The sequence below is a fragment of the Monodon monoceros genome, unplaced genomic scaffold (assembly GCF_005190385.1).
Source record: "Monodon monoceros isolate NGI ecotype Baffin Bay Population unplaced genomic scaffold, NGI_Narwhal_1 Super_Scaffold_16, whole genome shotgun sequence".
NCBI lineage: Eukaryota > Metazoa > Chordata > Mammalia > Artiodactyla > Monodontidae > Monodon > Monodon monoceros.
In genome coordinates, this window is record NW_021703772.1 from 94522476 (window position 1) to 94536184 (window position 13709).

At 50.9% G+C, this 13709-nt stretch overlaps 1 protein-coding gene across 1 annotated transcript in view; it reads left to right on the forward strand.

Annotated features, from left to right (window-relative positions):
• TMEM163 (transmembrane protein 163) overlaps window positions 1-13709 on the forward strand; it is a 249288-nt gene that overhangs the window by 231195 nt on the left and 4384 nt on the right. The window contains exon 6 of the mRNA XM_029226055.1: window positions 8536-8647. Within this exon, the coding sequence (XP_029081888.1) occupies window positions 8536-8647 (112 nt within the window). The remainder of the gene's footprint in view (window positions 1-8535; window positions 8648-13709) is intronic.

A 13709-nucleotide genomic window follows, 5' to 3' on the forward strand; every position in this document is an offset into this window, starting at 1 on the left:
GCCTTTGAATCCTAAAATTAGCCCTGTGGCTTTCACCACATTCCAGCCTGGGCTTAGAGAATTAGAAGGTGTTGGTGGTGCCAGGCTGCTCAGGAGGAGGTGGAGAATGGGTGGGAGCCTCTGCTGTCTTTGGGGAGCCACCTGCTCTACCTGAGCCTCAGTTGCCCCACCTGCAGCATGGGTTACATGCTCTCTAGGCTCTTTTATAGTTTTTATACTCTGTGATTTTAATTAAGATCACTTCATGTTTATACAAAAGGTATGCTCTCTCTTGTCTGGTGCTGGGCCAGATTTGGGGGGCTGGTGGTGGTGATGCTGGGGGCCTGGGGAGGGGGCGTGTCTCCAGGACCTGATCTCTTAGGTGACACAGGACTAGTCTTGGCACAGACCAGAGAATTTGGGGTGGAGAGCTTTTTATACCCCAGGGGTCTATCAGGTTCCTGGAATTTCTCTCTAAGTGATTTATTCCACTGAGTAAAGGTGTTGCTTCTCACATTTGGGGATCAACAAAGTTAAAACATTACAGAGTTAAGGCATTACTGGCTCTTGGAAAAGACATGCGACTTAGATGGACTGACCTTTGGCCTCCATCCTATGCTGTGTGGAAGGGAGAGGCCGTGTTGAGAGCAGGCTGAGGGGCCTTCTCCTCAGCTGTCCTGAAGTTGGGGTTGGGGGTCACGGGCTATTGCCCAGAAGGACAGGAGGCACTCAGCAGCCCTGGAGACGGGAATGGGGAGGGCGGTCACAGTCGAGCCCTCGTGTCCCACAGCCCTGGCTGCAGGGAGCAGAGGGGTGTGTTCAGACCCAGCTCGTGTGTGGCATCCTGGAGCGTGAGTGTGGCCGTGAGGATCTGTCAACCCAGGATCCTCCTGGCGCCGCAGAATATCGGCCTTGCTGCACTGATGTCCTGCTTCCGTCCAGAAGTCCAGGGACACAGCTGGTGCTCAAGAACCGTCTCTGGGGTGGTGTTTCTTCCCACTCCAGGGTACATTCCAGCATCCCATCTGATCATGGGAAAACCAGCCAGCTTAACCCTCTACCCTCCCCTCTCCCACCACCCTAGGAATGCATTTACCCAGTTAGATTTTTAGCCTTAAGCTCCCTACTTGCACAGAGGGTCGAGGTGACGGACAGCTGTGTGGATAAACATTTCTGCAGCATCCATTAAAACTGCCTGTGAAAGACTTTGCTAATTATGATTTTGGTGTCTCTCTGTGCAGTGTAGCATTCCGTTTCACAGATTTTTTTTTTTTTTTTTTTTTATTGCATTGGGCATAGTGGATGAGAAAGGACCTCTCCTCTCAGTGAGCTCACAGGAGAGGGAGACAGTGAAGGAAGGGCAGGTGTCAGAACCAGAAGAAAGAACATGGTTCAGGGGGGCATGGAGTGGAAGCGTTGTCAAGAAATGCTTAAAAGAAGAGGAAACACTCGAGATGAGTCTATTAAAGGAAGTGTTCATCCACCCAGACAGTGGAAATACAGCAGTAGAGGAAATTCATGAGACTCGACGGCAGCCCACCTGGGTCCATGTTCCACCACTGACCTGTCAAGCCTCTGATCTAATATTTATAATGACCACGCTGTGATCTCTGTCCTCTGCCTCACAGTATGACAAGGGACATTAAGTCCCTTGTAATAATGTGCATAAGCTGAGTTATGTAAATATTAGGGGTCATCACCTGGGGGTTCCCTGAGATAAACTGATTTTTTTAAAAAGTTAGCTTTGGGACTTCCCTGACGGTCCAGTGGTTTAAGATTTCCCCTTCCAGTGCAGGGGGTGCGGATTCGATTCCCTGGTCGGGGAGCTAAGATCCCACGTGCCTTGTGGCCAAAAAACCAAAAACATAAAACAGAAGCAATATTGTAACAAATTCAATAAAGACTTTAAAAAATTAAAAAAAAAAATAAATTGTAAAATTAGCTTTATTGAGATGTTAATGTACATGCAGTAAAATTCCACCCATACAATTTGATGGGTTTTGATAGATGTTTATACAGAACTACCACCACATTGAAGATAGAGAATGTTTCTGTCTCTCCAAAAAAAGTTCCATCATGCACTTTTGCAGTCATCAATTACCTCTTCTCCCCAACGGCTGTTCTGCTTTCTGTCAGCATGGTTTTCCTTTCTAGAATGTAATAGAAATGAAATCACGAACTGTTGAGTCTCTTGCGTCTGCTTTCTCTCACTTGATGCTTTTCAAGTGCAGCCATGTTCTTGCTGAATGCAGCACTAGTTCACGCTTTTTCGTTGCTGAGTAGTATTCCACCGCATGGCTGTTTCACAGTTCATCTGTCCACCACTTGTTGGACATTTAGACTGTTTCCAGTTTTCCGATGCTATGAAAATGGTAGGTAAGAACAGTGGTGTGCAGGGTTTTGTGTGGACTTATGCTTTTATTTCTCTTGGATAAATACCAAGAAGTAGAATTTCTGGGTCCTATGGTAAGTCCATATTTAACTTTCTAAGGACTGGCCGGTCTCTTTTACAAAGTGGCTGTACCATTTTATATTCATTCCCGCAGTACAGGAGAATTCCAGTTGTTCCAGATCCTTACCGTAATCTGTATTCTCTCTTTAGTTTTACTGATTCTAATGGGTATGTAGCAATATCTCATAGTGGTTTTGGTTTACATTTCCCTGTTGACTAATGATGTTGTCTATCTTTTCATGTGCTTATTTGCTAGTCATGTATCTTCTTTGGTGAAGTGTTTGTTCAGATCTTTTGCTCATTAAAGAAAAAATTGAGTCATCTTTTTTCTTCTTATTGAGTTGTAGAAATTCTTAATATATTTTGGATAGAAATCCTTTAACAAATGTGTTTGCAAATTTTTTTCCCCCGGTCTGTGACTTTCCTTCATTACTTGGATGGCGTCTTTCAAGGAGTGAAAGTTTTTAATACTTTTGGTGTGAGGAAAATGGTATCTTGGTGTCATTTTTTTTTTCTCTTTAATAAATTTATTTATTTTTGACCATGTTGGGTCTTTGTTGCTGCGCATGGGCTTTCTCTAGTTGCGGCGGGCGAGGGCTACTCTTCATTGCAGTGCACGGGCTTCTTATGGCGGTGGCTTCTCTTGTTGCGGAGCACGGGCTCTAGGCACACGGGCTTAGTAGTAGTGGCTTGCAGGCTCTAGAACACAGGCTCAGTAGTTGTGGCACACGGGCTTAGTTGATCCGCATGTGGGATCTTCCCAGACCAGGGCTCGAACTTGTGTCCCCTACATTGTCAGGCGGATTCTTAACCACTGCGCCACCAGGGAAGTCCCTCTTGGTGTAGTTTTGGTTTTTGTTTCTTTTATGAGTGTGCTTAAGTATCTTTCATATGTTTAAAATCTGTTTTATTTTTGCCCATGTCCCTTGCCCATTTTCTATTAGTTTTTTAATCTTTTTCTTTTGGATTTCTAAGAGCTCTCTGTATTAGGGAGACTAACCCTTTGTGATAACATTTTTCCTCGTTTGTATTTGTATATAACCTATCCTCTGCATATGTTTTAGTTTTCCATGTAGTGAAATATATCAGTCTTCTATGGCTTTGTGATGGTTATAAAGGCCTTCACCACTACAGGGTCATAAAGAAGCTTGCCAGAATGGATGTGATTTACGTAAGCATTTACCTTTAATATGCAGTTTAATATGCAGTTATCCTGGGCTTCTGAGTGAGTGGCTAGTTGTCTTAACCTTTTTGCCCTGATCTTCTATCCATTCAATAAAGATCCAGCTGTGAGAAATCGCAGGGGCCCAGCATAGGTAACAGTTGAAACAGAATACCTAAGGAGGAAATGCCTGTCCCTCTGTTTTTACAGGGTTCACATTCAGCAATGTTAGAGCTGTTTAGGAGGCCATGGTTGAGGCATCCTGGTACAGATTACAGCTGGGAAAAAATCTAGGTCCTGCCATTAGCTGAGTGACCCTGGGCAAGTCATTTAACCTCTGTGCATCTGTTTCTCCACCTTTCAGATGCCTGCTTGACTGGGCTGTGAGGATTATGTGGGACATGACAGGTGTGGCTGCTCTTTGAGAGAAGCTACCCGTGGTGCATACCTACTGGGGTTGCAATTTCTCATCCTCAGCCAGGTCTGCTGTGTCTTCCTGAGTCTCGGGAAGGAATCCTCTCAGAAACTCCTTGTATTACACTCAGGACTGTCTTAGTTCAGGATGCCATAACAAAATACCATAGACTGGGTGGCTTTTATTTGTCATGTTTCTGGAGACCGCAACTCCAAGATCAAGGTGCCAGCAGAGTCACTGTCTGGTGAGGGATCTGTCCTTGGGTCAGACAGCTGCTTTCTCACCGTAACCTCACCTGACCTTTCAGCAGTGTGTGTAGGTGGAGAGAGAGAGAGAGAAATCTGTTCCTCTCATTTTAAGGGCACTAATACCACCATGAGGGCCCCCTCCCTCATCTCCATCTCCAAATACCATCACAGTGAGGGTTAGGAACTCAACATAATGCGTTTGGGTAGAACACAAACAGTCCATAGCAAGGACTGATGTCTTCAGCAGGCTGATGACCACTTCTCTGTGACCTTATGCTCATGCTAGCAGTAGATGTGGTGGCTGTGTGGAGAGAGGGGAGCCAGGTGGGCTCTGGGTGGGAAAATCACAGCAGAGTTCTAGGATGTTGAAAGCTGTTTTTGGGCAAGGGCATTGGCTGGTCCTCCGTGGGTCCTTCTTCAGGGTTTATTTTTTTCTGAAGCAAATCAGCACAGCAATGGTGAGCAAAGCCTGGATGAGGCTTCAAGGTGGCCACAGTCTCTGTTTTTCAGACTTGGGGAAGGCAAATGTTCCTTCAGAGCTGATCCTGGGAGCAGACTGTGGTTGCTAGGAATAATCCACAGATAGGAAAAACCTGAGTTTTGCATGTTGGCTTCTGCATATTTAAATATATCATTTACTCTGTGCCAGGCACCGTTGGAGCACTTTGGAACATCCTTATGGAGGAGTACGTGAGGCTCAAGCAGCGTAGCGGAACCTCTCTAAGTGGTCAGGACAGGGCTTTGTTGCAGGGGTGGGGCCGTGCAGGATGACGGGAGCTGCTGCTCCGGAATCTGGGCCGGAACTCAGCAGGGCTGCCTGGCAGGAGGGAAGCACTGCAGGAAAACTTGGGACCCTGAAAGTGGCCTGAATCCACATCTGACCCTCACGGTCTCAGCCTCGGTGACACGGGTGACCTGCAGAGGAAGCCTGTGTCATGAAGCTGCACACATGGCTGGCTCAGGACTCAGAGAAGCTGGAGGAGGGGATCCAGTGGGAGCTGGCAAAGCTGAGGACCTGGCTTCTACCCCATCCCCAGGCTGACCCAGTGGATCAACAATACGTGCACGACAGCACCTGGTGCCCTGTATCTGCCTTCAGGGACGAGGGGCCGCCACTTCACCTCCACCTTCTGAATCTCACACAGGTGTCTCTGGTGGCCGAGTGTGACTTGGAAACACCTAGCAAGGGAATTCCAGGAAACATAGTTCCTGCTGATCCCCGTGGATACACTACACAGCTACGGGGGGTGGCAGGTCTCTTCTTTTTTTGCATTTTACAGATGCGTGAACGGAGGAGGGGGGGGCGGTTCTGTGACTTGCCCAGAGTCACACAGTTATTAAGTGAGGCTTCTGCTCCGGTGCCTTTAACTATCATACAATGCTTCTGTTATACTTGATTACATCAGAAACCCCATCTCCCGTTCCTCCGGGATTCCAGTCCATGGGAGGCTTCTCTAAGGTGAAGGATGGGTTCCAAACACCCCTTCGCCCTTGATAAGCCGCTGTGGACCTCAATCATAGTTTCTCTTACGTTTTTTTACATTGCACCATGTGTGCTTCTTTCTAGGTAATAAATTCCCTACGGTTTCTTTTATAGCGATGCTTACCATACTTTGGGGCTCACCATTAGCACCTAGCGTGGCTGTTTGGTGGAATGAGTGAGTGTGTGGGTAATGCGTTTGGGGCCTTTAATAACAGTTGCTACATTTTGTTGCACACCAGCTGCCTGCTGGAGGCTGTGGGTATCACGCTGCTCTTTATGGAAGAGAGAATTGAGATTTGAGAGCTTGGGCTTGTTTCCCCAGTAAGCAATGTAGTCTAGATTTGAGCAAAGGTCTGCTGGCGGATCACTGCCCTTTGTCAGCCAAGCCCCCATTCAGCAGTTTGCTCCCCGGGTTAGCAGACCCAGGGGAGGACCAGCAAAGCCATGCTGGCTCTTCTCAGGGTGCATCTGGGGCTGGGAGCGGAACCTCAACCCCCAGCTCCCTGGGACCTGGATGGGGTGAACACAGCCTTTCTCTATCTCTGAACATGTAGGGATGAGGGCTTTGCCAACAGATCGGGTGAAGCCAGAAAGGCTTTAGGCATGGGGTGAGCAAAGTGAGAATTCACCTTCTCAATCTGGGGCCTCACAGTATTTAATGGACTGCCTCAGTCTCCCAACTTAGGCTTTTTATTTTTAAAAAATTAATTAATTAATTAATTAGGTTGCACCAGTTCTTAGTTGCTGCAGGCAGACTCCTAAGTTGCGGCATGCGGACTGTTAGTTGCGGCATGTATGTGGGATCTAGTTCCCTGACCAGGGATGGAACCCAGGCCGCCTGCATTGGGAGCGTGGAATCTTAGCCACTGCGCTACCAGGGAAGTCCCACCAACTTAGGCTTTTTGAATCTTATCTGCATCTGGGTCTATGTTGGTACTTGATTCCTTTATCATGTTTGCCTTTTTTTCTTATGGGCACCCTCTCCCATAATTAGACTGAGTTTCTGCAGGAAGAGAGCTTGGATTTGGGGGTCCTTCCCCACCGCCCGCCCCCGTGGCCCCTGGTGCGTTAACTTCATGCACCAGCAGGGACTGGGGATCTGTCCAGAGGCCAGGTCTGGCACAGTCCTTACTGCTCATTTGAGGAAGTGAAACTTCAGTGAGGTGATTGTTTTTAAAAACTTCAAAATTTGAAATAATTTCAGATTTATACATCCGTTACAAAGACATTACAGAGGGGCCCCATATTCCCTTCCTCCAGCCTCCCCTAAGGTTAACGTCTCACGCAGATAACCAGGGTGCCATTACCTAAACTAGGGAATGACAACAGTATTAACACAACTCCAGCCTCTGCGTTGATTTCTCCGGCTTTCCCATGTAATGACCTTTGCTGTTTCTGTGGCATTTCGTCCTCACATCTCCTTAGCCTCCAATCTGTGACAATTTCTCGGTGGTTCCTTTCACGACCTTGAAATTTCATGACCTTGACATGTATGAGAAGTAGTGCTCAGGTGTTTTGTAGACTGTCCTCAGCATGGGTTTGTGTGATGGTTTTTCACGATTCAACTGAGGTTATGGATTCGGGGTAGAACACCCAGAGGCCTTCTTCTTCTTCACGTCCCATGCCGTCTGCAGGCACATGATAGCAGCATCACTTATGCATGGTCACGCTCATCTTGATCACTTACTGGGTTTCCCCCCTGTAAAGTCACTACTTTCCTCTTCTCTGTATTCTGTTTGATAGCTACGAGGCATGAGTCCAGTCGACGCTCGGTGGAGGAGGGAATTAAGCTGCGCCTTTTTGGGGAGGGAGTAGCACAGGATTTGTGGGCATCTGTTAAAACCAACCACCTTCTATCAGTGCTGTGGAGGAGGTGCTTTTTGTTTTTGTTTTTTTGCTGCACCGTGTGGCATGTGGGATCTTAGTTCCCTTGGGGGAGATGCTTTGACGTTTTGCAGGATACCCTGTTTCCAGCAAGGTGATTTTTCAGATCACTTTGCTGAGTGTTGAACCCGGGGAAACAGGCTGTCTTCCCTCTTACCAGCGTTCTGTTATTTGATTAATAAACAGCGTAAGGAATCCTATTTCTTTGAGTATATGTGATGCTTTATGAGATTTTTGCTGGCCGTGGCATTTTAATATTGGGGACTCTGGAGGCTGTGTTTCATGGGAGTGATGCCTGGGAACCCGAAGCTGAGAGGCCCTATGGGATAAGGCTACTCGCTTTTGCATATGAGACTCATATGACTCATGCATTTGCTTGCAAAGGTGAGCTAACAACTTATAGGAAGTGCTAAGATAACATCAATAGCAGACTTTATTTTTAGATACCTTTTCCCACCTTGAAGGCTGTATATGAACTTCCAGTTCCTTGTGCGAGGTTAAGGAAAAAATATGGTTATAAGTAGCTCCAGCCGTGATGGACCCCATGGCAAGTTCAGCTGGCTCTGTTCTTAGGCCAGTGGTGTACTTACACGTTCCAGACTTCGCAGTCAGCTGCTCTTTGACTTCTCCATGGAAAACTCTACATAGAAGTCACTGTTTTTAGCATTTGACCGACTCCGTTACTGATCAGTGATTGCCAACCATCTTGGCAGAATAGCGGGAAGGGGAATCTCCTACAGGAAGAGAAGTATGTAATCGGTTTCTAAGGAAATAGAAGTCTGGATTATTCGTTTTTGATCATCTTTTTCGATTCCCAGTGACACAGGTAACTGAGGTGTAAAAACAAGCAAGTGGCTTGCAGTCTGCTCTTGCCTGAGCTGAAGTGTTGAAATCTGGAACTTTCTCTTCTAGGATGATTTCCTGTTCAGCGTCTCCATTTTAAGTGGGATCCTTTGCAGCATCCTGGCTGTGCTGAAGTTTATGCTGGGGAAGGTTCTGACCAGCAGAGCCCTCATAACCGATGGTGAGTAAGGCCAGTGTGTCTAGGGGCTGAGCTCACGGTGAGGGGAGGTGCTGTTTGGGTCACGTTTCGCTGCTCGTCTCGCAGAAGAGCTCAACAATTCGGAATCTGTTCCTCACTGCCCTCCCCTCCACCCAGGCTGTTTAGTGATTCTCAGGGTTTCCTGTCAGGGCAGATGTCTTGTGCCCTAGGAATTGAATACACTCTTCCTGAATCACCTCCACCGGCACCTCCTACCAGGGTGGCTCAGGGCTCCCCAGGCTCTTAATCATGGAGCACAAAGGGCTTCCCAGAGCCTTGCATTTGATGTGCATTGCTCCAAATAAAAAGTAAATGTCTTCCCTGGATTCCGTGCAGGTTTCCTTGGTGAACGCTCCACGCCCATTTCCCCCTCCAGCTAGTGAAACGCTTACCTGGGAGTTCAAGTTGCAGTGACCAGGGCTTTGCCAGGGAAATGAGCCGCGTGTTCTCTGCTCAAGACCCAAACCAGGCGGAGGTGTCCCTCTGCGTCCTGTGTGCCAGGAGGAGCTTCCCGCGTGGCCTCCGGGCTGCCAGAGAAGGATGTGTGAAAGTAGAAAAAGCACCTTTCCGTTTTTTTGCAAACTAGTGCTGGCATGTAAACTAGAAACATGATGGACACTACTGCCTGCCTGTCTTCTTTTTCTTTATCCTGGAGCGTGTGAAGTTTCTGGGGGTTGTGGGAGTAGCGACCTGAGCCCCTGTGCCCTGGGGTGGGAGGTCCAAGGGTAAAAGCTGGTGGGTTGGTGGCTATGCTTGCACAAAGTAGAGCAGAGATCGTTAGGTTTTTCTTTCCCTCCCTCCCTCCCTCCCTCCCGTTTTCCTTCTTTTCTTTTTTTTCTTTTCCCCCCTGCTGCACTGCACAGCCTGTGAGATCTTACTTCCCAGACTAGGGATTGAACCCGGGCCCGAGCAGTGGAAGGGCTGCATCCTAACCGCTGGACCGCCAGGGAAGTCCCACGGTTTCTTTTTTAAGGAAAGCACCGCTCCCTCCTCAGACTCTCAGGGTTCTCTCCTATGTGCAACACGTGGGCGCAGTCATGCGTGGGTAGCTGATATCCGTTGAGGACGGGGCGGACGGCGGTCAGAGGGGGCCCTTCTCTCCCAAGTGACGAGCATGGTGACACGGTGTGGACTTGGACTCCTAATCCCGTGCTGATGCACTGCCGTGTGTGGAGCTGGACCTCTGCACGGTGGCGCAGGCAGGCAGGAGGTCAAAGTGACGCTTCCAGGACTGGGGGAGAAGCGTTCGCTCCGTGTGATTTTCGTGGTCTGGTGTTTTTTAAGCTGGAAAAGAAAACGCCTCCTTTGGCTGTGGGATCCTCCTTTTTTTAGGAATGAGAGCACAGGCGGCCTTGTGCTGAGAGCAGGAACCAGGAGTTTGGGTGTGGGTTCTCCAGGCCACCTTCCAGGTTCTTCTCTGTTGCTCTGAGGGCCGCGGCTCTGCCTGCACCCTTTAGGCCTGAACAGAGCAGAGGTCTGGCTGGACCTTGAATCTCCAGCGACGTGTACTGTTCCTTCCTTTCGAAGTCTCTTTACCTTGCACACGAGGGACGGGAAGGCCGGCCTGGGGGAAGCTGTACCAGTCAGCACAGTTTTCGGGGCTCCGGGTGGTGAGTACCCAGAGAGCCCCTCTGACTTACAGATACCAGCACTTTCTGTATTCAGATGACTGCAGCCGAGACACTGGGCCGGGAGCCTGAACGTGGACCCAGCAGTCACGCCTTCCTCCCAGGCCGCCAGGCAGGAGGCCCTGTCCCCTCTCTACCCATGACCACGGGGCTTGAGCCCCTTCTTCTCAGAACCGTGGGTGCCCCTCCCTCGACCGGTGACTTCACCTAACGCCTTACAGGCGTTCCAGATGCTGTTTCTCTTCAGGCTTCTCTCGTTCTAACGTCCCGCCATTTTGTGTGGTGTAAGAGAAGCCCCTGATGAGAAGTAGGTGTTTTCTAATGAAATAACTCCTGATGTCATCATTTTCACATACAAAACCATCCACCTGCATAAGCAGTACTTCCGTCCTACTCTTGACCCAGGGAGAGGGGTCATTACAGAGAGAAGTGGGTGGTTTAAGTGAAAATTGTTCCACCGACAGGCGGAAAAGGGAGCCTGGGGCATCTGCGGGGGGAGAGTTAGGAAGGGAGGATATGAGGGGCCCCGACGCGTGGGCGAGGGCGGACCATTCAGCACGTTAGGTCAAGGGTGGGATTTTGGATGTTTTGCTAAATGTTTAAACAGACGAGGTGACATGATGGATGTTTTTAAAAGAGACTTGTGGCCATCAAGGTAGAGAACGGAGCGGAGAGGACTCAGGGAGGGGAGCTCTCGGGGTGGTGGCCTGGGTCGGGGAGGGGGAGATATGGGGGAATGGAGGAAGGGTCGGCGATATTTATAACATGGGCAGGGCTTGGGGATGAATTGGCTGTGGAGGTTGAGGAGAGCAGACCGGCAGAGCAAGACAGAGAGGGCACTATTGCAAAGAGCTGAGGCAGCACCCCGGTCCCCTAGGCTGTCACCCGTGAGGGCCCCCTCCCCGCCATCAGGGGGCATGGTGGTCGCACTCTGCAGTCCCCCCGCTTGGTGGGAGTGTCAGCTAAATCGGCGGCAGTAATTACAGCCTCCTGCGAATTGCCTTGTCTGGGATCCCGATTTTCCTCATTCATTGATGAGCAGAAGTAGGGAACCATCTGTAAGTTTCTGCTCTCTGTTCTTCCCTCACGTGGGGAGGTCGGGGCCCGCCTGGGCTTCGGGAGCCATGCCTGCCATTACTGTTGGTCTGGCCCAGGGCAGGGGGCCAGGCAAGTTAATACTACAAATCAGACAGAGGAAGATTGTGGAAAGGTACCCGGGGGGAGTTCTGAACGAGGGGCCAGCAGCCGGGCTCCAGCGCTGCCCGCAGGACAGCCGGAAACCCGAGTTGAGGGGCCTGGGTTGGCTGTTCTAAAGTATCAAGAGTCTGTGGTGGATTTCAAGTCCATGAACGACTTTGAATCAGAATTTCCTGCATACAATTAATAGGTGCTTCGTTACACAGATTCTTGTCTAGTCATCAACGCCAGACTGTTAGAGCCTCTAATCCAGATCGCCTGAGACATTGTTTCGTTTTCTAAGATGACGACGGCGTTTATTTTTGGCAAGAGCCCTGGCTTTAACAGGCAGATGGAACAAGCATGTGGGCCTGGGTGGGGTGCGGACAGCGGCCCAGAGGTGAGTGATCGATGGGGCCTTGTGTGCCTCGTTAGGAAGATGGGTGGCCTGTGGGCTCAGTGTCCTTCCTGGGGAGTAGCTGCCGCTAGGAAGCCTCTAAAATTCTGAAGGAGGCCGCAGGGTGGGTACGGAGTCGTCCCCCAGTCCGGGTGTGCCGTTTCCAGTGTCCCCGCACAGGCTCATAAGAGGTGCAGCTGAAATGAGTCAGGCTCCGTCACAACCACAGGTGGGCAGAGCGGAGCAGGTCAGAGACTCCTGGAAGGTGTGGGTGAACAGGGTGAAAGTTTCCACCAGCTGTGAACCATCCGGAGTCTGCATGGGGTGGGTGGGTCCCCCCACTGTGGAAAGGAGAGGCTGGTGGGTGCTGGGCTGGCAGAGCCCGGTGACTTGGTGGAGTGAGTGGACATCTAGTGGCTGTCTGGGGGAACCTCCCACCCTCTGCAGCCTTTCTGAGCTCCTCCGGGCTTCTCTGGGGGCCCCGGGGGCCCACTGGTACCCACGGCAAAGACGGGGAGAGAAGAATGAAGGATTCCAGTCTGCCCTGGGGCAGCAGCCATCTCCAGCTCGTCTCTGCCTTTTTCCTGTAGCCACCCCCCAAAACAGAATTCCCCCAACTTGAGGCCTGAGAGGTAAACTCCAGCCCAGGTAGCCCCTGACAGGGTAGTGGTCTCTGAGGACGCTTTTGGTGGCCTTCTGAGAAAAGGCGTGGGCTGCAGAGACTTCTTTTAAGAGGACTGGTCTGATTCCATTTGTTGAAAAGAACAGGGAGATTCGAGGGACAGCCGGACGCAAGAGGGTAAATGCCAGCCTCTACTAATGGGAGAGGGGAAGTATCTTGATCCTGATGTATCAAGAGACGAGAGAAATACGGCCTCCCCCGTCTCAAGAGCGGGCCCGCCGTCCCCCTCCTTGGGGAGAGATGGAAGCAGAATTGAGGGTGTGATATGCAGAGGCCCAAACCATGGGCAGGACAGAGGGTGGGGAGCTCCAAAGCGCTCTGCGTGCGAGGAGCTGGGAGAGACTCTGCGGTGACGAGGGCGGAGTGGAGTCAGCTACATGAGCCGCACGGCCAACAGAGAAGGGGAGCACGCTGACTGCTTTTCCCCATCGTCTAGAGGTGAGCGAGCCCGGAGGAGCCACGGAAACTAACACCACAGGGGCCTGGGTTGCAGCCTTGTCCCCGGGCGGCCCTGAGAAGGGGAGGCCAGGACGTAGCACGGGGAAGGGCGCCTGTCTCCTGTCGGTCGAAGGTGGAAGGCTTAGAGATTTGGCCTTGGGACCTGGTACTGGCGGGACACATCTCAGGTGAAGCTGATGCCAGCCCTGCCCTCCCGCTACCCACAGGGCACCCAGAGAAAGCTCTTTGTCAGGTCTGCTGTCTGCAGTGGAGGCCTTGGGGGAGGGGTACAAGTGCCCCCTGCGGACGGTGGGTCGGGATCCCCAGGTAGACACGGCAGGGCAGGTGGAGGCCCCGCCTGGAATAGCCCTCACCCGCCGCAGGCTCCCAGCAAGTCCCGGCCCCTCTCTCCACCCAGTTCCCTGGACTGGCGTCTGGAGGATATGGTCCCCGGTGGCAGGAAGGTGGAGGGGTTTGCCTTTGCTAACCCGTGTCACCTGTATTGAGGTGAAACTGGGTTGGAAGGCTCCGCCGGGTGTGAAGCTTGTGGAAAGCCTTGGGAAGCGAGTGGGGAAGGTTGGCTCTCCAGGGGGCCCCAGACCACACCCTGAAGTTCAGGGGTAAATCCTCCGCCTCTCGGGGGGCTGTCTCCCCAGAGCTGTAGCCGCAGGCCCGCCTCGGCAGGGAGGCCCCCAGAGCCTGGGCAGCGGTGGCTTCCTCTCT